The following is a 20,952-nucleotide window of genomic DNA, read 5'->3' on the forward strand; positions in this document are numbered from 1 at the left end:
TAAATATAATAATTTACACCTATGAGCATTACGTATTTAAAGATTAAATTTAAGAAAGAAAATTTAATTACGAACTGAATTTGACAGAAATGAATATCTAACAAGTCAATTAAAAAGTCCCCGGCCTGACACATAGATGCGGCTACTAGAATTAAATCCATATGTTTTTTAGTTAGGCCTAACCCTCAAAAGATGCATGTATAAATTTGACAGCTGTCGGATCATTAGTTTGTGAATTATAGCATTTTGAGTCTAGCAACTTTTGTTATTGTGGAAATATTGATAAAAAGGAATTTCGCGTGTTGATAAAATATTGCTTTTAGAAGGGAACAAATCCAGTTGAAGCAAAAACTTGACTTGATGCCGAGTTTCCGGACACTGCTCCAGGAAAACCAACGATCAAGGATTGGTATGCTAAGTTCAAACATGGTGAAATGAGCTCCGAAGACGGTGAAGGCAGTGGACGCCCAAAAGAGGTTGTTACCGACGAAAACATTTTAAAAATGCACAAAATGATTTTGAATGACCGTAAATTGAAATTGAATGAAATACCAGACACTCTAAACTTATCAACTGAACGTGTACATCATATAATTCACGAATATTTGGGTATGAGAAAGGTCACTGCAAAGTGGGTGCCACGCGAGCTCACTTTTGACCAAAAACAACGACGAATTGATGATTCGGAGCAGTATTTGAAGATGATCAATCGTAATAAACCCGAGTGTTTACATCCATATGTGACAACAGATGAAACATGGCTCCATCATTTCACTCCGAAGTCCAATCGACAGTCATCCGAGTGGACTTCACCCGATGAACCCGCTCCAAAGCGTGGGAAAACGCAACAGTCGGCTGGCAATCTACCTTGAAAAAGGAAGGACTATCATCAGCCACTATTACATAGCGTTATTGAACCGTTGTGTGCTGCTTCATCAAAAAAATGCGCCGTGTCACAAGTCAGTGAAAACGATGGCAAAAATCCATGAATTGGGCTTCGCATTGCTTTCTCATCCACTCTGGTATTCTCCTGATCTGGCCCCCAGCGACTATTTCCTGTTCTCAGATCTCAAATCATCTCGTTGGGAAGAAATGCTCGTCGAAACTGAAGCCTATTTTAAAGCAAGGTACATATCGTACTACAAAAATGGTATTGAAAAGTTGGAGGGTCGCTATAATCAGTGTGTCACCCTTGAAGGGAATTATGTTGAATAAAAAAAACAATTTTGCCAAAAAAATGTGTTTTACTATGTTAGACCGGGGTCTTTTCAATTGGCTTGTTACGCAACTTATTTAAGTTACTGAACTAATATAAACAATTTTGAACAGAAAGATAGAGAGTGACAAACCAAAACACTCTTTCAGATACCGACGTTACAAGAGTAGTAATGATTATATAAATGCCTAGTAACAATTCTAGAGAAATTCAAATAAGTGTTAAACAACATTTAAAAACATTTAAGAAACACTCAGATGTAAAGTCTAGAAATAACTGTTATAAAAAAAACACATTTATTTATTTTCCAAAGTAATAGAGAAATTCTGTTTTTAAGTTCTCCAATATGGTTTTGTGACTCTTTTCGTTGCCGCCTTTCCATTAGCTCCACTATGTGCCTTATTAAATAATATAGCTGAAATACGTCTGGACGCTTACAAAATGGTAACACAAGCTAGACGACCTCTAGCAGAACGAGTTGAAGATATAGGAGCATGGTATGGTATACTCAGAGCCATAACCTACGCTGCAGTAGTATCGAATGTACGTATTTTTTAGTAATGATAAAATGACCCAAACAACAATTTACTAACTGATTTAGGCATTCGTAATAGCTTACACAAGCGATTTTATCCCAAGAATGGTATATAAATACAAATACTCACCGACAGAAGACTTAGTAGGATATATTGACTCATCATTATCAGGTAATCATTATTGCAATGTATAACATTCAATAAAACTGTATGAATATTATTTATGTTACTAATTTTATTATATTTGTCAGTATTCAATACTTCAGATTACCATGAAAATATGGGTGCCGATGATAACGAAATAACGCCAGAAAGTTGCCAATATAGAGGTAAATTCTTCAATTGATCATCATTACGGGCAATACTTAAATGTAATAAATATTATCAATAGGTTATCGAAATGGACCCAACGAAAGAGACCCATATGGTTTAAGTCCGCAATACTGGCATGTATTTGCAGCAAGATTAGCATTCGTCGTAATATTTGAGGTAATCTCAATATCTACCTTATATTACTTAAAATCAACCTATTTAATGTTATTTAGTTAGAAGCAGTGAACATAAGTTATCTCAATTTATGACATCGAAACGTTGCAATGTTGCGGCATCAACTCTGAGTTTTAGTTTATTTTGTCTTTGACAAATAACAAAATGAAACAAAAAATGTTGTCAAATATAATTTATTTAAACATTATAGTACATCTATTGCATATATTATCGACTAATTTAAACTACAGTTAATTATGCAGCCATAACAGTTTATAGGTTAGAGTTGTTTTATTATACTTACATTACACTCTTTTCCACACCATCCATGAAGGGTAGAGTTTTAGGTACTTTTTTATGCCGTGGTATTCCCCCGAAGGCCTAAACTACCTAATTAATAATTATATATCCTAGTAATGTATATTACCTTTATTAGAGAGTATACTTACCTTTTTACGTTAATTCTTGTTTCCTTCGCTGGTTTGTTTCCTTGTGAAATAATTTTGATATCACTGTATTTTTTATTTCTTCTGTTACTACCTATGTACCCCATTCTTGATGAAATTAATCACTGAATTCTCCCTAATGCATTAAACATATCTACAAAACAGTTAGTATTCATCCCCTCCTCATACATTCTAGTCTAATGCTCATATATAATTCTAAACAATTACAATCATATCTATGCACAGAAATCTTTCACGCCCTTCAATACCATTTTCTACGGTTATATTTTATTAATTATGTGCATACCTTTAGTTGTTTCTACTCTCATCATCCGGTCTCAGGAGTTTCCAACATTGCACAGCATTATCACATATCCTAAAACTTTCCTTTAGTCATGTTCATTTTCCGAGTCACTATCCAAATCAATCACTAAACTGTTAATTTCCAATCTGTCTAAAACATGTTCATGATTCCTCCATTGATCAATTACTTCCACTGTATGTCTTATCAAGCTTATCCAAACCAAAGATGTTATCGTCGACTATGCTTTCAGTTCTTGATGGAATATCCCTCTCGACCAGCATGTTTATTAAAATAAGTCTTTGCTACCCCCCTTTTCAACTCTATTGGATTGAGTATACTGTGATAGGGAGGAAGTTGTAATACTATGTGACCATATTGTTCATCCATCTGGTCTACTGTATATCTTTTTTCGGGCTTATTAAAAAAAACTGTCTGGAAGTTCCATCAGACCTATTCGAAAGTTATATTTACTCAATTTAAATCCTATGTCCCCTAACAGTCTATGAAAGGTTGACTTACATCCCCAAAAAGCTTCATATTACTAAGTTTTTAATGTATACGTTCCAGACTAACAATTTTATTAAATTATGTTTATATCGAAAAAATTGTTGTGTACTATTTTTATACATTTCATATATTTGATCTCGAACAGAGCTAATATCAAGATGGTCTTTATTTGTCATCCACTTCGTATGTGGACGGTGAATCTAACATAACATTTTTCATTTAGATTTTAATCACAGTGTCCACACTAATATACAGCGCAGCATCAACTCACTAAAATCATTTTCAATAAAACTGCAGCAACTTATAATATTTAATATCATCAATACTTGCCTCTCTATTTTTAATTTACTGTCACAAAGTGGGGGAGGCATTATCTCGTTCCTGTTCGAAATAACTGATTAGAGGTGCAATCAATTTCTGATCCTATCTTTGCTTTTCGGCCTTTAGAATAATATGACATATTAAGCTTCGATCTAAAATTTATCAAAACAAGCAAAACACCAAAACAACGTTTGCCGATCATATCCTATTCCAAATGACAGTGTGCAGGTTGTAAATCGGACACGATATTTCCTCATTTTATACTAGTTAAAAAGAGTTATAATATATACATCCGACCATGTAACCAATCAGCCTATAAAATTGGCCCGATTGTCAAATGTCTGCAAAATTCTTCAAAACATTAGTGATAATAATTAGAGGTAAAACCACAAACGTTACTTCGGCGCTGTGCTTGTTTTGATAAATTTCAAATTGCTTCTTAATATTTGTGATTACATTCATTGAAAATGTCGAAGTCTAAAAATCACGCCTAAAATTCATAGATGGTGTCATTATGGCTGTATAATTAACTGTAGTTAAATTTATTGAAATGTATCGTTAAATGTGTTATAATGGTATAATACATTAAAGCCAAAATGAACTAAAACCCAGAGTTAATGCGACAACATTGCGACGTCATATATTTAGATGACATGCGTTCACTGTTTATTGAACGAACTAGAGTATTTCCCAATTTTAGCCTTTTTTTAATTTTAAAATATTTTTTTATTTATATTCAATTCTTCTATCAGTGTTAATCAGTACAAATAGTTATTAAAAGCAAGATTTTAAGCATCTTATTTCGGATATGGTTTTCATTTTATATTATATTTTCAGCATGTTGTATTTGCTCTGGTGGGAATTATGCAATATGTCATACCTGATGTTCCTTCTGAGGTAATGAAATTAATTTACATACGAAATTATTTTATACATCTTATCTCGAACCAGTTATTTATCTGTTAATCTATTAATCCTACAGATACATTTATTACTAACAATTTTATAATATAGCTAAGAACTCAAATGCAAAGGGAAGCTCTTCTGGCGAAAGAGGCTAAATATGAACATGGTCTTAAGAAAACAGAGTATGATTATGACGACGTTCTGAATACAATAAGGGAACATGACAATTCATACAGAAACAATGAAAGTAAAATTGGTATATTTGCAAATATTCATAAAGCAAAATTATTGCTAAAATATACAATTTTAGGAATTAGAGGTTCTTGGGCCCGTAGACTCAGCAGACTTTCTGACGGCCTGGACGCCCACGTAGAAGTTATAAGCCGAAAGAAAACCCCAACATCAACGGTCTGGGAGTGCTCATAATATCTTAAATATATTTATTATAATATTAAGTGATTTATTTCTGATAATCATTAAACTATTTGACATATTTAAAGCACCTATTCTTATTTTATATCCAATTAAAAAGTAGTGTATCAAATTTGAAATTAATGATATATCCAATTATGTACACATACAATAGATTACAAAAATGTGAGAATATTTTTGTAATAATTTTAATACTTACACGAAATATCTGGTGTTCGAAATTAAAGCTTTATTTGCCTAGTTAATTATAACCAAGGTATAACAGAAATGTATAATTCTTGTAAATGCGACAATGCCTCCATTGTCCTATTTATTATTAGAATTATAGCAGTACAACGTTAGATGTATTACCGAGCTGGCCGATATTTCAGGCCAATAACTCATTCGGCTCTTCGTAGCCTTATTCTATCATAGCCGACACTACCCCGTTGTGCTCCTAATTGTCTCGACCTTCTCCGGCGAGCGATTAACTCATGTACCGCAAGCTGCGTGGTGTGATAACGACGCCACGTCCTTGCCTGGCCCTTGTGCCTCTTAACGGTGTTACCGGTTACGGGCACCCTCCTTACTAACAGTAAGAAGTATCAGTTAGGGTCATTGGATCAGCTGATAGGGTGGGGTTTAGTGGGTAGCCCAGAGGCAGCCTCCACATAACCAGTCCAACTCGCTTATTCATGCGGGTCTTCCCGACCAGGTATCCGTAACAGGATTCCCCTACCCGGTTCCAGGCCAAAAAAAAAAGCAGTACAACGATTTCTTCTTTTTTTGTTTATTTTTATAATTTTCTTTTTTCTTTGTTATGTATGTTCCTAGTTTATGACAATTAATGATCACGGACATTTTAATAATATCTTATAAAATAACATATAATTAAAATTCTGAAATTCAAATATAGAAAGAAGAAATACAAAAAAAAACAGATGAACAAAATAGTTTGATATAAAAAATAAATAAAAAGGGCTGTACCGTTGGTATTATAAAAATTAAACATTAAAATCAAAGAGTAGTTAAATATATAATAAGAGAGCTACTCTTTGTATACATTAAAATGGTAATTTCATAAATTGATATCAATATCGAAAAAAGCAAGAATTGGTGTATGCGCTAGTACCAAGGAGCTGTTCCTTTACAGTTTTCTACAATAGGTGACAGTTGAGTGAGTTAATAGATCGCGCACAAAGAAAACTCAGGTTAAGTCATCTTTACATAATACCACAAGATAAAAAGGTTTGTCGAACGAAAATTGTAGATCCAATTGAAAATGTTTCGTAATACTGTAGTTCGTGCTCAAAGCCTTGTAAGGGCAAATTTACAACCAGCATTGGTAAGGAACATCGCAACCAGCCAAAAACTTTTTGCCCACGGCTCTACTGAAACTGATGAACAGTTCGATCAAAGATACGAAAATTTCTTCAACCAAAAAGATCTCGATGGCTGGGATGTTCGTAGAGGAATCACCGACTTATGGGGGCATGATTTAGTGCCCGAACCCAAGATTCTTGCTGCTGTACTGAGAGCCTGCAGGAGAATCAACGACTTTGCCTTGGCTGTTAGAGTTTTAGAAGCTCTTAAAGATAAATGTGGTAACAAGACCGAGATCTACCCATGGGTTATTCAGGAACTGAGACCAACATTAGCTGAATTAGGAATCAACACACCAGAAGAACTAGGCCTTGACAAACCTGAATTGTACACCCAATCAGTGTATGACCTTTAAGTAATTATAAAATACAATAAAACCAGTAACTTTAATGTTGTATCTGTAGTTTACTTAATTAATATTATAATTTATAGTCATCGGTATACATTTCCTAAGTAAATGTTATATTGTAGACTTTATTAAATACCATTAACTTAAAGAAATGTTTTATTAATATCCTAGTGTAAATATTCACATTAGTAATTATATTTTGTGGTTAAAAAGTTTAGTTTATCAATCTACACTTTTATTTAGCAAAGTTATTTTGAGAGAAGTATTCATACAAATTATAATTCATATCAAGCAAAAATTATTTTGACTGTCCTAAAATACAAAAGAATTTGTACAGAAAAAATTAACTGGGCAAAATAAAATGACAGCAAATCTATCGGGAAGTTAAAAATATAGCGAAATGGTGAAAAACACAAGATAATTATAAATATTTTTATTTTTGTGAAAATAATTTTTTTACAAATATAGTTCATTTATGCAGTATAATTAAACATTATGTTTATTTATGGTAACAAAGGCACAATTTTCTAAGTTTTTCATTTGATATTAAGATATGTAAAAGAAAAATAAAGATTTGGTGTTCATTTAAATATTATGTAAATTAACTATACAAATGATAAAAGTTTAAAATATATTAATATTAAACTTTCTAAAAGGTACTCGATGCCATACCAAGAACAATATTTTAAAATCTGGCACTTTTAATTAATTTTAAATATTATCAAGAAAACAATTTATTCTTCAATACCAGATCAATAGATTGTTCAACATATATATATATATATATATATATATATATATATATATATATATATATATATATATATATATATATATATATATATATATATATATATATATATATATATACACCACTTCAAATAAATTGTTTCCTTTCATAACCAATTAAACCAAAAATATCTTTACATACATAAGGTATATAAGAAACAAAAACTGAACTATCCTATAAAATTATTACTACATTCCAAAACCAACATCAAAAGAACTGAAGACAATCAAATATTGTCTAAGTAAGATATTACATTAATTACACAATATCCCTTTATATTCTAAAAGGTATATTTTGCAAATGTAAATATAGTTTAAATAACAAAATATGTTTAAGCTTTTGCATATACTCTAAAAAGTTGAACATTATATATAAAGTAATCAAATAGTAACTACATTTACAAAACAAAAAATACCCCCAAAATAAATGAGTTGGGATGCCATATTAAAAAGTATGGCTATAAATATAATAAAATCTTATAATTTAAAAATATACTCTTATAAATTTGTATAAAACTATAGTTTGGGTGTAATGAGACCAATTAAACATACTTTGTTACTTTCTCAAGACAGTTTTTTTTAAAACCTTAGTCTTATTCTGTATACGCTGCCGTAAGGTATCCTTTTTTGCTGATTCTTGTTGGATGCATTTTTTCTGTGCAGGACTGACTTTTGCACCTAAAAATCAAATTATTTATCACATAAATAATTAGAAAATTTAAAGATTCTCATCAAAATTGTGATAAACTTTCTCCGCGCAAAGTACTACTTTAAAAACATAACAAATAAAATGTGCACTATATAAAGTTTAAAAATTAATACAGTCACTTTTTAGTCATTTATTAGATCAAAACAAATGTAAAATCCTGTATCAATTTTTCACATATATATAGATACCAAGAAATTAATTTTAGTTTTGTATTTTGAACATAAATTAAGCTAGTATACACAGAATAAAACAGACTTATAAATATACCTTTTGGGGTAATATTTTCTTTGGCATTTGATTCTTTGTTTGCATCAATACTTCTAACAGACCTTCGGCATGATGACATTGAACTTCTAGTTTCCCTTTTACTAAAGACATTTGATTTAATGTCTTTATTACCTCTACTATTCCTTTTGCTTTTATTTTCAATTAAAACTGATTCCTTTGTAAGACTACTTTTTGCATTACCATTATCACTTGTTTTTTGTATCTTCTTATCAGATTTTTTGTTACCATTTTCTATCACATTTTTTAAGGCTCTACCCGTTCTTGTATTTGCGTCTTTGGATTTAATTGAGCTAGTTTTAAGAGATTGTCTCTTAAAAGTACTTAATTTCCCTAAAATATACAGTACACTAATATTACAAGATATTATCCTAAAATAATAATACAATAATAACATATGATAATAATAATAATACAAACTTACCAGCAATAACCTTATCAGACCTTTTAATCCTAGTATTTGGACTAATTTGTTTTTGTTTTTTATTTTTATCTTTTTTATTTGAACCCTTAATTATCTTAGTGACATTTTTAATATTCTTAACACTGTTAGATTTGCCTTTTTTTACTTGAATATTGAGTTTCAATATTGATTTTCGTGTACTCTTTATCAAAGTGCTTTGTAACCCCATTTTAATTTTCTTCTTATTCAAAGGGTCTTTAGATATTTTTTTCTTAAAATGTATTTTCTTACTTTTCAAGAACCTCTGTGTTATACTTAATGTTGTTCCTTTTCTATCCCTACTATGTTTTTTGTCCTTTTCTTCACTTATCTCCTTTAATAACTTAACCTTCTCTGCCTCCTCTGCCAGTTTCTTTAATTTTTCTTCTGCTAATGTACACGGAGCTGGCTTTTTACTTTCAATTAAACTTTTTTGATTTAAACTTAATCTCATACTTTTTCTTTGAGTATTTTCATCGGATTCAACTTTCCTCTTCAACAATTTCTTTTTTTCAACATCTATGCTCTTAGATCCCTTTTTAGTTCTGACCTGCGGTTTCTGCTCTTCACAATCTATTGACACTTTATCTTCCTCTAATACATTATCTTCAATATTACTACTAGATACTTCATTGATTTGTATAGTATTATCTTCATGTACTAGCACAATCTTGTCTTTATTACCAAGTAATGGTTCAACATTTTGTTTTAATGTTTCCCTGGGATCAAAACTAGTGCTTTCTCTTAATTTAGGTACAAAAGTTTTATCACTATTCTCCAAAAGAGGGAAGTTGCTAGAAATATCACTAGAGGATATTGAAATATTGCTATTTGGCTCTGGAAAGAGAGCTTTATCACATTTTTCAATTGATTTGTCTTGAGTTATATTTTCTTCTTCTCTGGTATCTTTTACATCAGTTTTACTTACAGTAACTAAAGTTTCAGGTGTTGCTGTTTTGCCAGAAGTTGTTTCTTCATACTCTGTTTTTTGTACATTTTTAGATGTAATATGTGTTGGTGACTGTGGAGAGACACTTTCATCATACCTAAAAAAATAATGCTTATTTTTCAAAATATAACATAAGGAAATACATTACCTCGTCATAATCTTTAAACCACTCTCTGGTAAATTTTTCTTACGATCTTTTAAAACTTGAGCTCTAGGTGGACCTGGTGGATCCAACATTAAAGTAACTACAGATGTATTGTCTGCCCTCATTTTGGTTGCCATCCATCTAAAAATATTTTTTTATAAAAAACTAACTTTAAATTTTATTATTACAACCTGTCCAGTGCATGTTGAACTAACAGCTTGCTAGGATTAAGCCACATTTTATTTACTGAATCACTTAAGGCAGCACATTCATTGTGCCTTTCTGCCTGCTGGACTATATGAACAGCCATAGTAGGACTTAACATATTGAATAGACCATCAGTACCTACAATGTACACAACAGTTTAGATAATTAACTATAAAACAACAATCATTATATTAACCAAATATTAGACATCTGTGAACATTAGCATCAATAGGTAAAACTGAACAGTCAGGATCAGGTGATACGATGAATTGATTAATTTGAGAGTTGTAAGACCATAAATCTCCAAGACTCCTTGCTACTGCCAAGAATGGAATTTCATCTATTGGTGTTGACCTTCGTACAGGGCCCTGATGACCTATTCTTGGTCTATTCCATACTACTCTTGGTACACCTTTAATCATAAATTAAAATAAAAAAATCATTGAGTGTAACAAATAACTAACCTGATTTCGAAACTACTTTTCCACCACAACTTTCAATCCTTTTCATTTCCTCTGCATTTTCTGGTTTATGATCTTTAGTTAATGGTCTTGCTTTCCACTCTGATGATCCAGGTTCTTGATAACCTATAACCAATGTATGAATAATTTTAAAATTTATATACATATATTAACTCTGAATTATACCTAATATAATTCCAGAATCACCAACATGTCCAATATAAATTTTTCCTCTCCTAATAAAAGCTACAGAAGCTGTAGTTCCTGCTGTGCTAGGTAAACCTGAGTTTGTTCTTGGCCATTTAGCTAAAAAATGTAATTTTACACATTTTTCTAGCAAGCAGCAAAGATGTATCATAAATTAATGTAAGTAATAAACATACATTGTTCTCGCCACATAGCATAATGTGTAGCAATGTATCCATCCTTAATTGCACGTAAGACATCATCATCATTATCACTCCAAAAATTTTTATGTTTAATTATTGTTTCCATAAGATGTTCTTTTGCAAATGCAGCTGCTTCTGCACCTCCATGGCCATCAAAAATACCAAAAAAAGCATATTCTAAATCTTTCTCATCCTCTGTCTGCTGATAGGCCACAGAGAAAAAATCTTCCATATATTTTCGACCTCCTTGACGACAGTTTCCCGTCACTCGGAGGTTAACGCCTATTGAAGCTGGCATTTTTAATAACTTCTCATTTATATTGTTTACTAAACTTCTAACGTTTTATCCATATAGAGCCACTTATTATACAAGTTTATTTATTCAAATTTGAAAGAAATATTTGTGCCCTAACTGTCATAATTGACTTTATGGAAGTATGTCAAATACTATTTCATACGTCTTTTATAATTCTGGCACGCATGCTCGGCCACGATAAAAATAGACGTTATAAAGTACGTCGATTATCACATGTTATAAAAAAGACAAGCTGCGTCATTATCGATAAGGTAGGTATATGCATTGAAAACAGAAATAATTAATAGCGGGAAATTAATTTTGACATATATTAATTTTCGCTAAATATATAGTATTTTGGTAGTAAATGTTTAATAATTATGAGATGGTTTTGCTAATATATTAAATAAAATAAAACTAAATAAATTGGAACTAATATATTATGCAACCTGAAATGTACATAAACCAAGCTTAGTCAACTTCCAATTTTTTAAAAGTACCTTCAGATCCAAACAGATTATCAACATTTTTTCTAGATCCAATACGTTTATTTTCATCAACTAGTTGATTTTCCAAATATTCATAAAAATCAAGATTATCTACAAATGTTTTCTTCGTACGATCTAAAACGAATAATTGATGTATTATTTTATCAATTATCTTACAATTATAAATAAGTGCAATAAAAAAATTGTTTCTAACATAAAATTATTTGATATCTCATAAATGTACTTTTCATAAATATTAACCTGCTAATATTTGTATAGATTCTGCCTTTCCCCCATATTCTGCAGGCATAGAATCCTTTGAGATATATTTATACAAGTTATCATTATTTGAGTGAATTATAATCTAAAACAAATAGATTTATTTATGAAAAAGGAATATTGTATATCTATATATTATGGTATATCTTACCTTCTCAAACATTTCCTTATTAATAAAAGGTTTTAATATACTTAGAAGCTTATCCATAAATGGTACAACATTAATAAAATGAATTTGTTTTAAGCGAATTGGCATTGCTGTCTAAAAGAGTTATCAAAATAAAGCTAAACATTTAGTATTAATTTCGAAATTAACATCTATTAAATATAAATTAAAAATAACCAAAAAAAATATATATATAGTCATAATTTTACATATAAAAATAGGAAGTTTAAGGAAGCTGTTATATTTATCTTACCTGTAAATAAATTAAAAATTTTTTGAATTCGCTCAAATTAATTTTAGTTATATGCATAAATACACTGCCTTTCATGTCAATAATAAGAACAGTACCATTAGAAGGAGGTTTTGTATAAGTATGCAACATCATAGCCATATCAAAAAGTTTGGCTCCCACTTGAGGATTATAAACCTCTGGATTTGTATCTACTAGTTTCGTCAGCACAATATCGTCACCATCTTTCGATTCTCCAGGCAAAAATGATAAAAAGCTAAATATGGTTCAGCATAAGATGATGTTTAAATGTTCTATATTGATATTGCTTTACTTAACATCCATTTGCTGTTTTAACAAGGAATTGTTGCTAATATCATAACTGGAAAAGAAATCAGGGCAAAGGGTACGAATAGTAAAATAATTCTCTATGCAATTTTTAGCAGATTCGATTCTGTAGTAACAGCTGCGCAGTACCAATATCACTTGAAGTTCTAAAATAAATATAACAGATTACGATTAATAAAGTAATATTTATGTAATACATGTTTAGAATAAAAACAAAAAAAAGATTACGCTTAATTATAAAATAGGATGTGGTTTTTCCTGTAATATTGTTAATTGTTACACAAAAATTAGTTCATTCATATAGTATTATCGCTTAATAATATTACAATTTTAATAATCTTTGTTATATGAAACATTAGTTACAATATATTGAAAAGAACACCACCAAACTACATATTTTTAACACCAACCTGTTACATTTGGAAAATGTCTTTGCTGTTGGCACCATTTTATTAGCAGCTCTACATCGATCTTCTTAATATTCTTATCATATTCATAGAAAATAGCGACATCCATACATTTATCCATCACTAATAGTAAAAAATATTACGATATGGTGCTATGCTTATACCGACCACTATTATTCGACAGGGGCTACAAGCTTTATTGTACCTTTTACTTTGCAGTCCGTTGTAACTAATAATATTGACAATATAATTTAATCGAAATAATAGTATAGTAGTTATATGTTATTTTTTCAATTGTTTTCAAGGGTCATTAACAACCTGAATTTTGTGTCGAAAAGTGAACTTTACTTTAACATTACGTCATTAAACTCCGGTTCCTTAATGGACACATTTGCTACACATAAAAAGTTGCCTTGAACGTTGTTCAACATTTCTTTAAAACCTCTTTAAATAGGTAATAGCCAACGCTTTCTGTTATACTATTATGCAACAATGTTATATCAACTTATAACTAATTGTTTGGTATATAGTTAATATACATATTAATATTATTTATCCAATATGAGAATTATTAGAGAGATAAGATTGAGCTTAAAATGTTTACAAATACATTTTATAATGGTAATTTGCTACACACACTATACAAAATATTCAATATATTCATCCCTGATCCTCCACCACTTACAAGTCGGAACCTTAAACAGTAAGTGGTTGTGTCCTTAAAACAGGTAAAAGGTTAGCGTAACTATAAAGGCATAACGACAAAATTGTCATTTTCGAATTTTTCAGAAAATAAGGCGCACTAACTTATTTGGTTAAAGCGCCAGTCTAGTAAAAGAATTAGCGTTGCCTGAGTTATAATTTTATTACTATTTTGTACAATTAATTAATTCAAATGTGCACTATTATTAATACATATTTTAAATTAAGACCATAATTAATCACGATTAATAATAATATCATAAATCTAAATTAGTAATAATTAAGTACCACAATAAAGGGCATATCAAGACAATTGCATTTCTTAAATCTTTAATTGATCACAGACATTTTATTATTAATCATAATCTAAATATTTGATGATTATTATAAACATTAGTATAGGTTGTAAACTTGTATGTAAGCAATTATAATGAATGTTTACTCTACAAAATGGTATTTAGTTAATTAATGGACTTTACAACTTTATTAACATTTTTTAAATAGTACATAGTACTCGCCACTATATATATACATATATATATATAATATATATATACATATATATATATATATATATATATATATATATATATATATGTATATATATATATATATATATATATATATATATACATATATATATATATATATATATACACATTGACAGATAGATATATACATTGACTTGCTCTTTTTAGCTAGTAGGTAACATTAATGTCGGGGATCGTGGTTCGAAGCCCACGTTAAACAGTAGGTCCAGCCCACATAAATCCTGGTAGGTAAAAAGGGGCCTTAAAATATGATTTTCAAAAAACTTGTTCTATATTGCTAGTTAATTTATGTTTAAAATGCCAGCCAGACATTACTTCTAGAGGGTTCAATGTAATGAAAATACATAAACTGTTAAAATAGTAAAAATGTTTGTACATAGTGTTAGTATGAATTTACATTTAATGATTGATTAATATTTTATTCTTTTTGGCTCTTTTGCCTCTTCTCAGCTTCTTTTGCTCTTTTTATTTGCATCTCACGCTGTTGCTTTAATACTTTTTTAAAAGCATTCTCTTCTTCGATATCTAATGAATCTAAAAACATTTATAGTTGAAATATATATTTAAAATTTAAACTATTGCACCATAAATGTAATGAAAATAACTATACCTGTATATGGTTCCTCCTCCCCTTCACTATCATCAGAGCTATCATTACCAGGACTTCTTAAATAAACATCTGAAAGTTCAATTCCTTTTGGTTTGGATGTTAAAAGAGTATCTAAGGCATTTTCAACTTTAGTATTTGTACTAGTTTCCTCCACTTTTTTTTTCTCTGTTTCTGACTTAATTTTTTCCCATTCTACACGATACTCACTAAAACAAGTACATTATAAATAACAGACTTCTTTAAAAACATAAATAAATAAATAAATATATTCATATATACATGCAGACTTACTTTTCATATTCAACTCTACATTCTTCTACCAATTTATATAATTCTTCAATACCTTGACCAGTAGCAGCACTAAAGCCACAAACTTTCAAATTTTGATAAAATTCATCTAAAGCTAAAGCCATTGACCTCGTTAAATTGCTAATATAACTTTCATCAGCTTCTAAACAATTAAATAAAAAGCTAATTATATATATCTGAAGTTATCAGAATATCTTAAAACATAATAACGACACATTTTGTCACAATAAAACTTGGCCTATTTTATTATTACCTAAAGCTTCCTGAAAACTCTCAAAATCAGTCATCCAATCTTTAGCATAGCTTGCATCCACAATATCAACTTTGTTCATGACTATTATAAAAGGTAAACGTGTTTTATATAAAATTGAACATGCATATAACATATTAGACATAAAAGTGACTGGTGATGTACTTCTAACACAATCAACCACATAAAGAATAACTGTTGGAAAAGTAGATGCTAATGTTTCCGTAATTATAGATCCTAGAAATAATATATTATTATGATGAACATTTTTATTATACATATTTTTTACCAGAAACACTCCAAGCAAACACCTCAATTTGACCTGGAGTGTCAATAACACATACATCATTAGAAGATTTATCTATAAAATTTATAACTTCCGGAAACTTTGTCGAAAATAAATTCAAACTTGTAACAATAGCACCATTAGGCCCTAATCGGTATTGTTTCATAACTTCCTTATAGTTAACAGTTTCTCTTATATCAATATTAGCAAAATAAGGTAGATTTATACATGCCGGATCTAAATTAAGAACATAAGGCTTTTTATTTTGATATCCTTCTGATAAACGAGAAACTAAAGATGTTTTTCCACTACCAGCCATTCCCAAAACTAAAAGGCATACCGGCGACACTTTGGAAGTCTTTTCTGAATTTATGGAAGAAGCCATTATATAACTCGGAATAAATTATAAATAGGTCACTATTCCTTTATAATAAACTGCACGCCAAAGAAAGTAAATATCTAGAACATATATCAATATAAATATAACCTAAAGCCATAACAGACAGTAATTAGCGTGGGGAACTATCGACTGAAAACAGTCGATAGTCGCAAAATAGTCGATAGTCAAAAAAATAGCGACTGAAAATAGTAATTAATATCCTACAAATCCTGCTTTTTTAAATCTAGGATCTAAAAATGTGGACTACCCGCATATCGTATTCGTTTCTAAAATTGCCAGTCTTTTATTGATGACATCTAATAGACAATTTTGTCATTTTTTCCCCACTCACTTGTTAAAATCCTGGATTTGATGGAGTTTTGCAGTCGTCTTATTGACCGTATAATTAAAGACATCATTGGGATATCTTTCACCAGATAACTCGGTGGTCATTATTTCAATGGGCTTTAAAAGTTCAACACATTCTATTAAGATAGTCCATTCGGTAACAAATAAAAAGTGTGGTGCTTTTCTTAATAGCCAACAAAATAAATTGTTGAATATTAAAGTACAGTTTTCCTATCAGAAAATGTATTTATTACAAATATTTAATATACTTCACTCACCTCTTTACGGTTAATATTTTTAAAAGAAATTTAACAAATGCTACTGTAAAAAATTCTTCAAATCTTTTGATCTATGCAATTTCTGAAACCTTTGGAACCTAATTTTAGTTTTCAAGATTTTTGGAAAAAAGTATCGACAAACAAGAGGCTTGGACAAAAATCCTGAAAGTTTATCAAAAAAGTATTACCTATTATACCAGTCCAAAGTATTACCTATTATGCCAGCCAAAAGTATCTTACTATTTATCATTTACAATTAACAATTATTAAACTAGCGTTCCAAAATGCTGCTCTAATAATTTACAATATATAGTTATTCACAAACAAACTACAAAAAAAAACATAAAACCATATATATTACATATAAATCTATATAAGCATAAATTTGGCGCATTACTTTCAAGGTTGCGGCGAGGCCTGAAGGCTAGAACGTTAAAAATCAGTCGAATGAACTAATAGAACCGAAAATAGTAAATAAAAGTAAAGGACTGAAATAGTCGATATTAAATAGTAATAAAATCAGTCGGACCGAAAATAGCGACTGAAAACAGTAACTAGTAAAAACAGTCGAACCAAAAATAGCGACCGAAATAGTCGATAGTAAAAAGTAGTCAATTACAGTCGATAGTCGATTTTTTTCGATTGTTCCCAACACTAACAGTAATAGAGATACAACTCAATAGAGGACTCTGGAGAAAAGTTTTGCTTTGCCCAACATCCAGATGGGGGTTAAATGAGCTATTTGAGTAGTTTGATTGGTGAATTTAAATCTACATTATAGGCACCTATAAGGAAAATATTTTGCTGATTTTTTTTCTATGGTGAAAACATTTGGCTGCCCTGACGTCACGTTTAATTGACCAATAAAATTTAATTTATGAATTGAATTTATTAAAATTCAAGGAATCAATTAAATATAATCTGTAAAACTGCAAATTATGTATAAAATATAAATATAGTATAAAAATAAATGTATCTATAAAATATAAATATTATCATAAACAAGGAACTTTGGAAAAATCAAAATTATCTCCATTGTTTTTTTCCTTTTCCATATTTGTTAGTTGGAAAATCGTTTTCCATTGATATCGTATCAATAGTCAAAAAAGTAGTCGAATGTAGAAAATGTAGCATAGAGTAATTATGCTATTATTATTACTCTATGGAAAATAGTACTAGAATAGTAATGGATTACATAGTTGATGGAGGACTCTATATTGTAGTTGAGACTTAAGACTACTTTATTGCAAATGATTTTAAGTTATCAAGAAGTAGGGTAAAATTAATTTTATATTTTAGTGTTTCAAAATCGGTACAAAGTTGTAGTGCGCACTTTGAATTTCTATTTTACAAATGCAAATAATGGCGTCAAATATTTTACCGTATTTTAATATTTCGAAAATAACGAAAATACACTATCATAATACATAAATACAATAAAATCCAAAGAATCAGAAAAATCAAAAAGAGCATTTATCTATTAGTTACCAAGGTAACAAAAACAATCTACTAATAAATCAAATATGCCTCCTAAATATCGATTTTATATTTTACTAAATTACGTATCAAACTATATTAACTTAATAATAAATTATTAATTTATTTAAGGTATAATAATAATAAATAATAGCACAAGGCGGAATTCTCTGATAATTATATCCTATATATTATCAAATTTAAATCGTTTCAATTATCAGAGCCGGATTTCTTCTGGGATTACGATGAAGTCGATCGTTCGCTAGCAAGTCGGTTGGTATAGGCCAGAATAGTTCAAATCATAGAAAAATATATCATAGGTTCAGATAAACCCTGATTGAAGAAGAAAAGAAACTTTAAGAAGCGTTCTTAATAGGTTAGTTTCATAGAGAAACTTACTCTATGGTTAGTTTATATCATAGAAAAAAATATGTATATATTGTACATGTATATGTACAATATATACATATTTTTACAGTACAGTTTATATCTGGTAAATGGCATTTAATACCTTATAGCCAAATTGTTTAGAAAAAACATGTCATCCCTTCATTTTTAATTGTGCATCCCCTATATATGGCTACGTTTCTCACCGGTTTGTGTTCTTATCCTTAACTTTGTTCATCATTAAAATTTACAAATTGTACTCACTGCTTTTTCCTTGTAATTCTTTAAAAATCTCACGATACCAATGCCAATTTACTTATAAATTATTATCTTCATCAGTAGGGTCTCTCATTTTCTTAACCTACTTCTTTTTCGTTAAATTCTTCATCATCAATGATAATCAATCCTTTTTGCTGCTAGTGCTTCATAATGTGAATCATTTTATCTTACTATGTTATTAATCTTAACTAAAGATTTATCTTACCGAATCCTGCTTATCTTTCCGAATTTTTCTTCTATCCCAAATAAACTGCGGAAATATAAATTTTTACTCGTAATTATGAAGCAAAAATCGAATACTATAAATAAATTAAAATTATATTTAGGTATTTGTAGTGTTAGTCACATTTATTATATTTTTGAATATATACCTGATATAGGAAATGAATAATATTTAATTTCTTCTCTAGCTCAATATTTACAAGACTATTTTTTTAAGCCGACTTGGTGGCGCAGTGGTAAAGGCGATGGGACGGTCATCCTACTGTCGAATCCTGCTTGGGGCATGGTTGTAATTTATGTTTGTGATTGTTTAAGATTTGTGAATGTTCTAGGCAAGACTGTAAAATCTGACAAGGAGAATGATCCCAGTCACTCCAGTACCCAGGCTGGGTAAGACCGAATGTCTTTTGGGATGATTTCTAAAGTTGATTACTCGCCAGTCGGTAGGCTTAATGCTGAGGACCCTCGTTCGGGGCCCACGTTAAACTTTAGGGCCAGTTCAGATAAACCCATAGTTGGTAAAAGGGGACTTTAATATATATATATATATTATATATATATATATATATATATAATTTTAATTCAAGCTGTGTGATATAGTTGTATGTAGATATTTATCTATGTATATATAAGAAATAATGCATTAAAAATATAATTTATATATATATATATATATATATATATATATATATATATATATATATATATACATACATACATACATACAAAAAGACTGTTTTTTAAATTTAACGAATTTTGAATTAAAATTGGTATTTTGTACTAATTTTTATACATTGACTTTAGCCTCTAATAATGTTTTTAATACTGCTGTTTTTCTATTAAATACATCTTACTATTAGCCTACAGTACTGCTCAGGACTCTATTCTGGAAAACTTGTATTGTTTTTATAATACTTTTACCGGAAAGTTTATGGAATGAACTGGAAATGGGTTTAAAAAGATCTATTTATAGTTTACAGAAATAATTTCCATCATGAAAAGAGCTCAAATTCGGATTAAGTTAGATTATAAAAATTCGATATTTGCTTTTAAAATCGGAGTTATTGAACACCTGGTATATTATTTATTTATTTTGTAGGTAAGAGCCTGTTACTGCCACAACATCCACTACAGAATTTACTACCAAAGAATAAATTTTTCTTCACAACAGAAGCTAGTTTACCAGCCAAGACATTTACTAATATAGCTCCTATAACAACTTTTCTTAAAGGACTAGGTAACAGTATAGGAAATATAGCGAATTTAAATATATTCGATAATAAAAAAATGAATAAGAATTATCTATGATGAAAAATAAATACACTCAAATATGCTTTTTACAAAACTAAACAAAATAACACTAATTTTTTGATACATAACTAATTGTACTTAATATTAAAGCTATAATAAAACTATAAGATA

General features: G+C 29.5%; 5 protein-coding genes and 1 long non-coding RNA gene across 11 annotated transcripts in view; 2 read left to right on the forward strand and 4 right to left on the reverse strand.

Annotated features, from left to right (window-relative positions):
- Window positions 1–5,221, forward strand: part of LOC143192787 (anoctamin-4) — a 34,700-nt gene extending 29,479 nt beyond the window's left edge. For 2 of the 3 annotated variants that reach the window (XM_076398456.1, XM_076398457.1), the window contains exons 17-23: window positions 1,554–1,759; window positions 1,818–1,923; window positions 2,004–2,081; window positions 2,144–2,241; window positions 4,654–4,713; window positions 4,831–4,978; window positions 5,033–5,221. In XM_076398456.1, the coding sequence (XP_076254571.1) occupies window positions 1,554–1,759; window positions 1,818–1,923; window positions 2,004–2,081; window positions 2,144–2,241; window positions 4,654–4,713; window positions 4,831–4,978; window positions 5,033–5,148 (812 nt within the window). In that variant the 3' untranslated portion in view covers window positions 5,149–5,221. The other variant, XM_076398458.1, reaches the window with a different exon arrangement.
- Window positions 2,417–5,396, reverse strand: LOC143192789 (uncharacterized). Of its 2 annotated transcripts, XR_013004881.1 has the most exons (5): window positions 5,354–5,396; window positions 3,508–4,306; window positions 2,992–3,438; window positions 2,688–2,838; window positions 2,417–2,628 (listed from the first exon to the last, which is right to left on the reverse strand). It is a non-coding gene; the product is annotated as an uncharacterized LOC143192789 (long non-coding RNA). The 2 variants fall into 2 exon arrangements; XR_013004880.1 differs by having other exon boundaries at window positions 2,992–4,306.
- A 928-nt stretch (window positions 5,397–6,324) lies between these two features.
- Window positions 6,325–7,017, forward strand: LOC143192791 (cytochrome c oxidase subunit 5A, mitochondrial). The gene has a single exon (XM_076398462.1). The coding sequence runs from the start codon at window positions 6,416–6,418 to the stop codon at window positions 6,869–6,871; it is 456 nt and encodes a 151-aa protein (XP_076254577.1). The 5' UTR covers window positions 6,325–6,415; the 3' UTR covers window positions 6,872–7,017.
- Window positions 7,018–7,283: 266 nt separating this feature from the next.
- On the reverse strand, window positions 7,284–11,696 carry Pp2C1 (Protein phosphatase 2C). Of its 2 annotated transcripts, XM_076398459.1 has the most exons (9): window positions 11,236–11,696; window positions 11,039–11,158; window positions 10,856–10,978; window positions 10,588–10,803; window positions 10,376–10,529; window positions 10,188–10,325; window positions 9,073–10,136; window positions 8,631–8,981; window positions 7,284–8,332 (listed from the first exon to the last, which is right to left on the reverse strand). In XM_076398459.1, exons 1-9 carry the CDS (start codon window positions 11,537–11,539, stop codon window positions 8,211–8,213), a joined length of 2,592 nt encoding a protein of 863 aa, XP_076254574.1. In that variant the 5' UTR covers window positions 11,540–11,696; the 3' UTR covers window positions 7,284–8,210. The 2 variants fall into 2 exon arrangements, with proteins under 2 accessions (XP_076254574.1, XP_076254576.1); XM_076398461.1 differs by lacking the exon at window positions 7,284–8,332 and having other exon boundaries at window positions 8,781–9,019.
- Window positions 11,697–11,958: 262 nt separating this feature from the next.
- LOC143192793 (alpha-tocopherol transfer protein) lies at window positions 11,959–13,693 on the reverse strand. The gene is made up of 6 exons (XM_076398465.1): window positions 13,457–13,693; window positions 13,033–13,192; window positions 12,723–12,975; window positions 12,455–12,565; window positions 12,286–12,388; window positions 11,959–12,159 (listed from the first exon to the last, which is right to left on the reverse strand). The coding sequence occupies exons 1-6, from the start codon at window positions 13,572–13,574 to the stop codon at window positions 12,008–12,010; spliced, it is 897 nt and encodes a 298-aa protein (XP_076254580.1). The 5' UTR covers window positions 13,575–13,693; the 3' UTR covers window positions 11,959–12,007.
- A 1,283-nt stretch (window positions 13,694–14,976) lies between these two features.
- On the reverse strand, window positions 14,977–17,228 carry LOC143192792 (GPN-loop GTPase 1). 2 transcript variants are annotated; one of them, XM_076398464.1, is made up of 7 exons: window positions 17,167–17,228; window positions 16,893–17,005; window positions 16,165–16,620; window positions 15,879–16,112; window positions 15,608–15,767; window positions 15,317–15,522; window positions 14,977–15,240 (listed from the first exon to the last, which is right to left on the reverse strand). In XM_076398464.1, exons 3-7 carry the CDS (start codon window positions 16,544–16,546, stop codon window positions 15,125–15,127), a joined length of 1,098 nt encoding a protein of 365 aa, XP_076254579.1. In that variant the 5' UTR covers window positions 16,547–16,620; window positions 16,893–17,005; window positions 17,167–17,228; the 3' UTR covers window positions 14,977–15,124. The 2 variants fall into 2 exon arrangements, with proteins under 2 accessions (XP_076254579.1, XP_076254578.1); XM_076398463.1 differs by lacking the exons at window positions 16,893–17,005; window positions 17,167–17,228 and having other exon boundaries at window positions 16,165–16,667.
- Between the last annotated feature and the right edge of the window lie 3,724 nt (window positions 17,229–20,952).

Source organism: Rhynchophorus ferrugineus, unplaced genomic scaffold, assembly GCF_030347505.1.
Source record: "Rhynchophorus ferrugineus isolate W39M unplaced genomic scaffold, kcgeb_rfMv2 rfM3, whole genome shotgun sequence".
NCBI classification, from domain to species: domain Eukaryota; kingdom Metazoa; phylum Arthropoda; class Insecta; order Coleoptera; family Curculionidae; genus Rhynchophorus; species Rhynchophorus ferrugineus.

Coding starts and splice junctions, on each gene's coding strand:
- LOC143192791 (XM_076398462.1), top strand. CDS start 6,416: ATGTTTCGTAATACTGTAGTTCGTGCTCAAAGCCTTGTAAGGGCAAAT.
- Pp2C1 (XM_076398459.1), bottom strand. CDS start 11,539: ATGCCAGCTTCAATAGGCGTTAACCTCCGAGTGACGGGAAACTGTCGT. Junction 10,804..10,855: donor AAAAGTAGTTTCGAAATCAG/GTTAGTTATTTG, acceptor TTATGATTAAAG/GTGTACCAAGAGTAGTATGG. Junction 10,530..10,587: donor TCACAGATGTCTAATATTTG/GTTAATATAATG, acceptor TGTACATTGTAG/GTACTGATGGTCTATTCAAT.
- LOC143192793 (XM_076398465.1), bottom strand. CDS start 13,574: ATGGATAAATGTATGGATGTCGCTATTTTCTATGAATATGATAAGAAT. Junction 13,193..13,456: donor ACATTTTCCAAATGTAACAG/GTTGGTGTTAAA, acceptor TATTTATTTTAG/AACTTCAAGTGATATTGGTA. Junction 12,160..12,285: donor ATCTATACAAATATTAGCAG/GTTAATATTTAT, acceptor TATTCGTTTTAG/ATCGTACGAAGAAAACATTT.
- LOC143192792 (XM_076398464.1), bottom strand. CDS start 16,546: ATGGCTTCTTCCATAAATTCAGAAAAGACTTCCAAAGTGTCGCCGGTA. Junction 15,523..15,607: donor TGTAGAGTTGAATATGAAAA/GTAAGTCTGCAT, acceptor TACTTGTTTTAG/TGAGTATCGTGTAGAATGGG. Junction 15,241..15,316: donor GGAGGAGGAACCATATACAG/GTATAGTTATTT, acceptor AAATGTTTTTAG/ATTCATTAGATATCGAAGAA.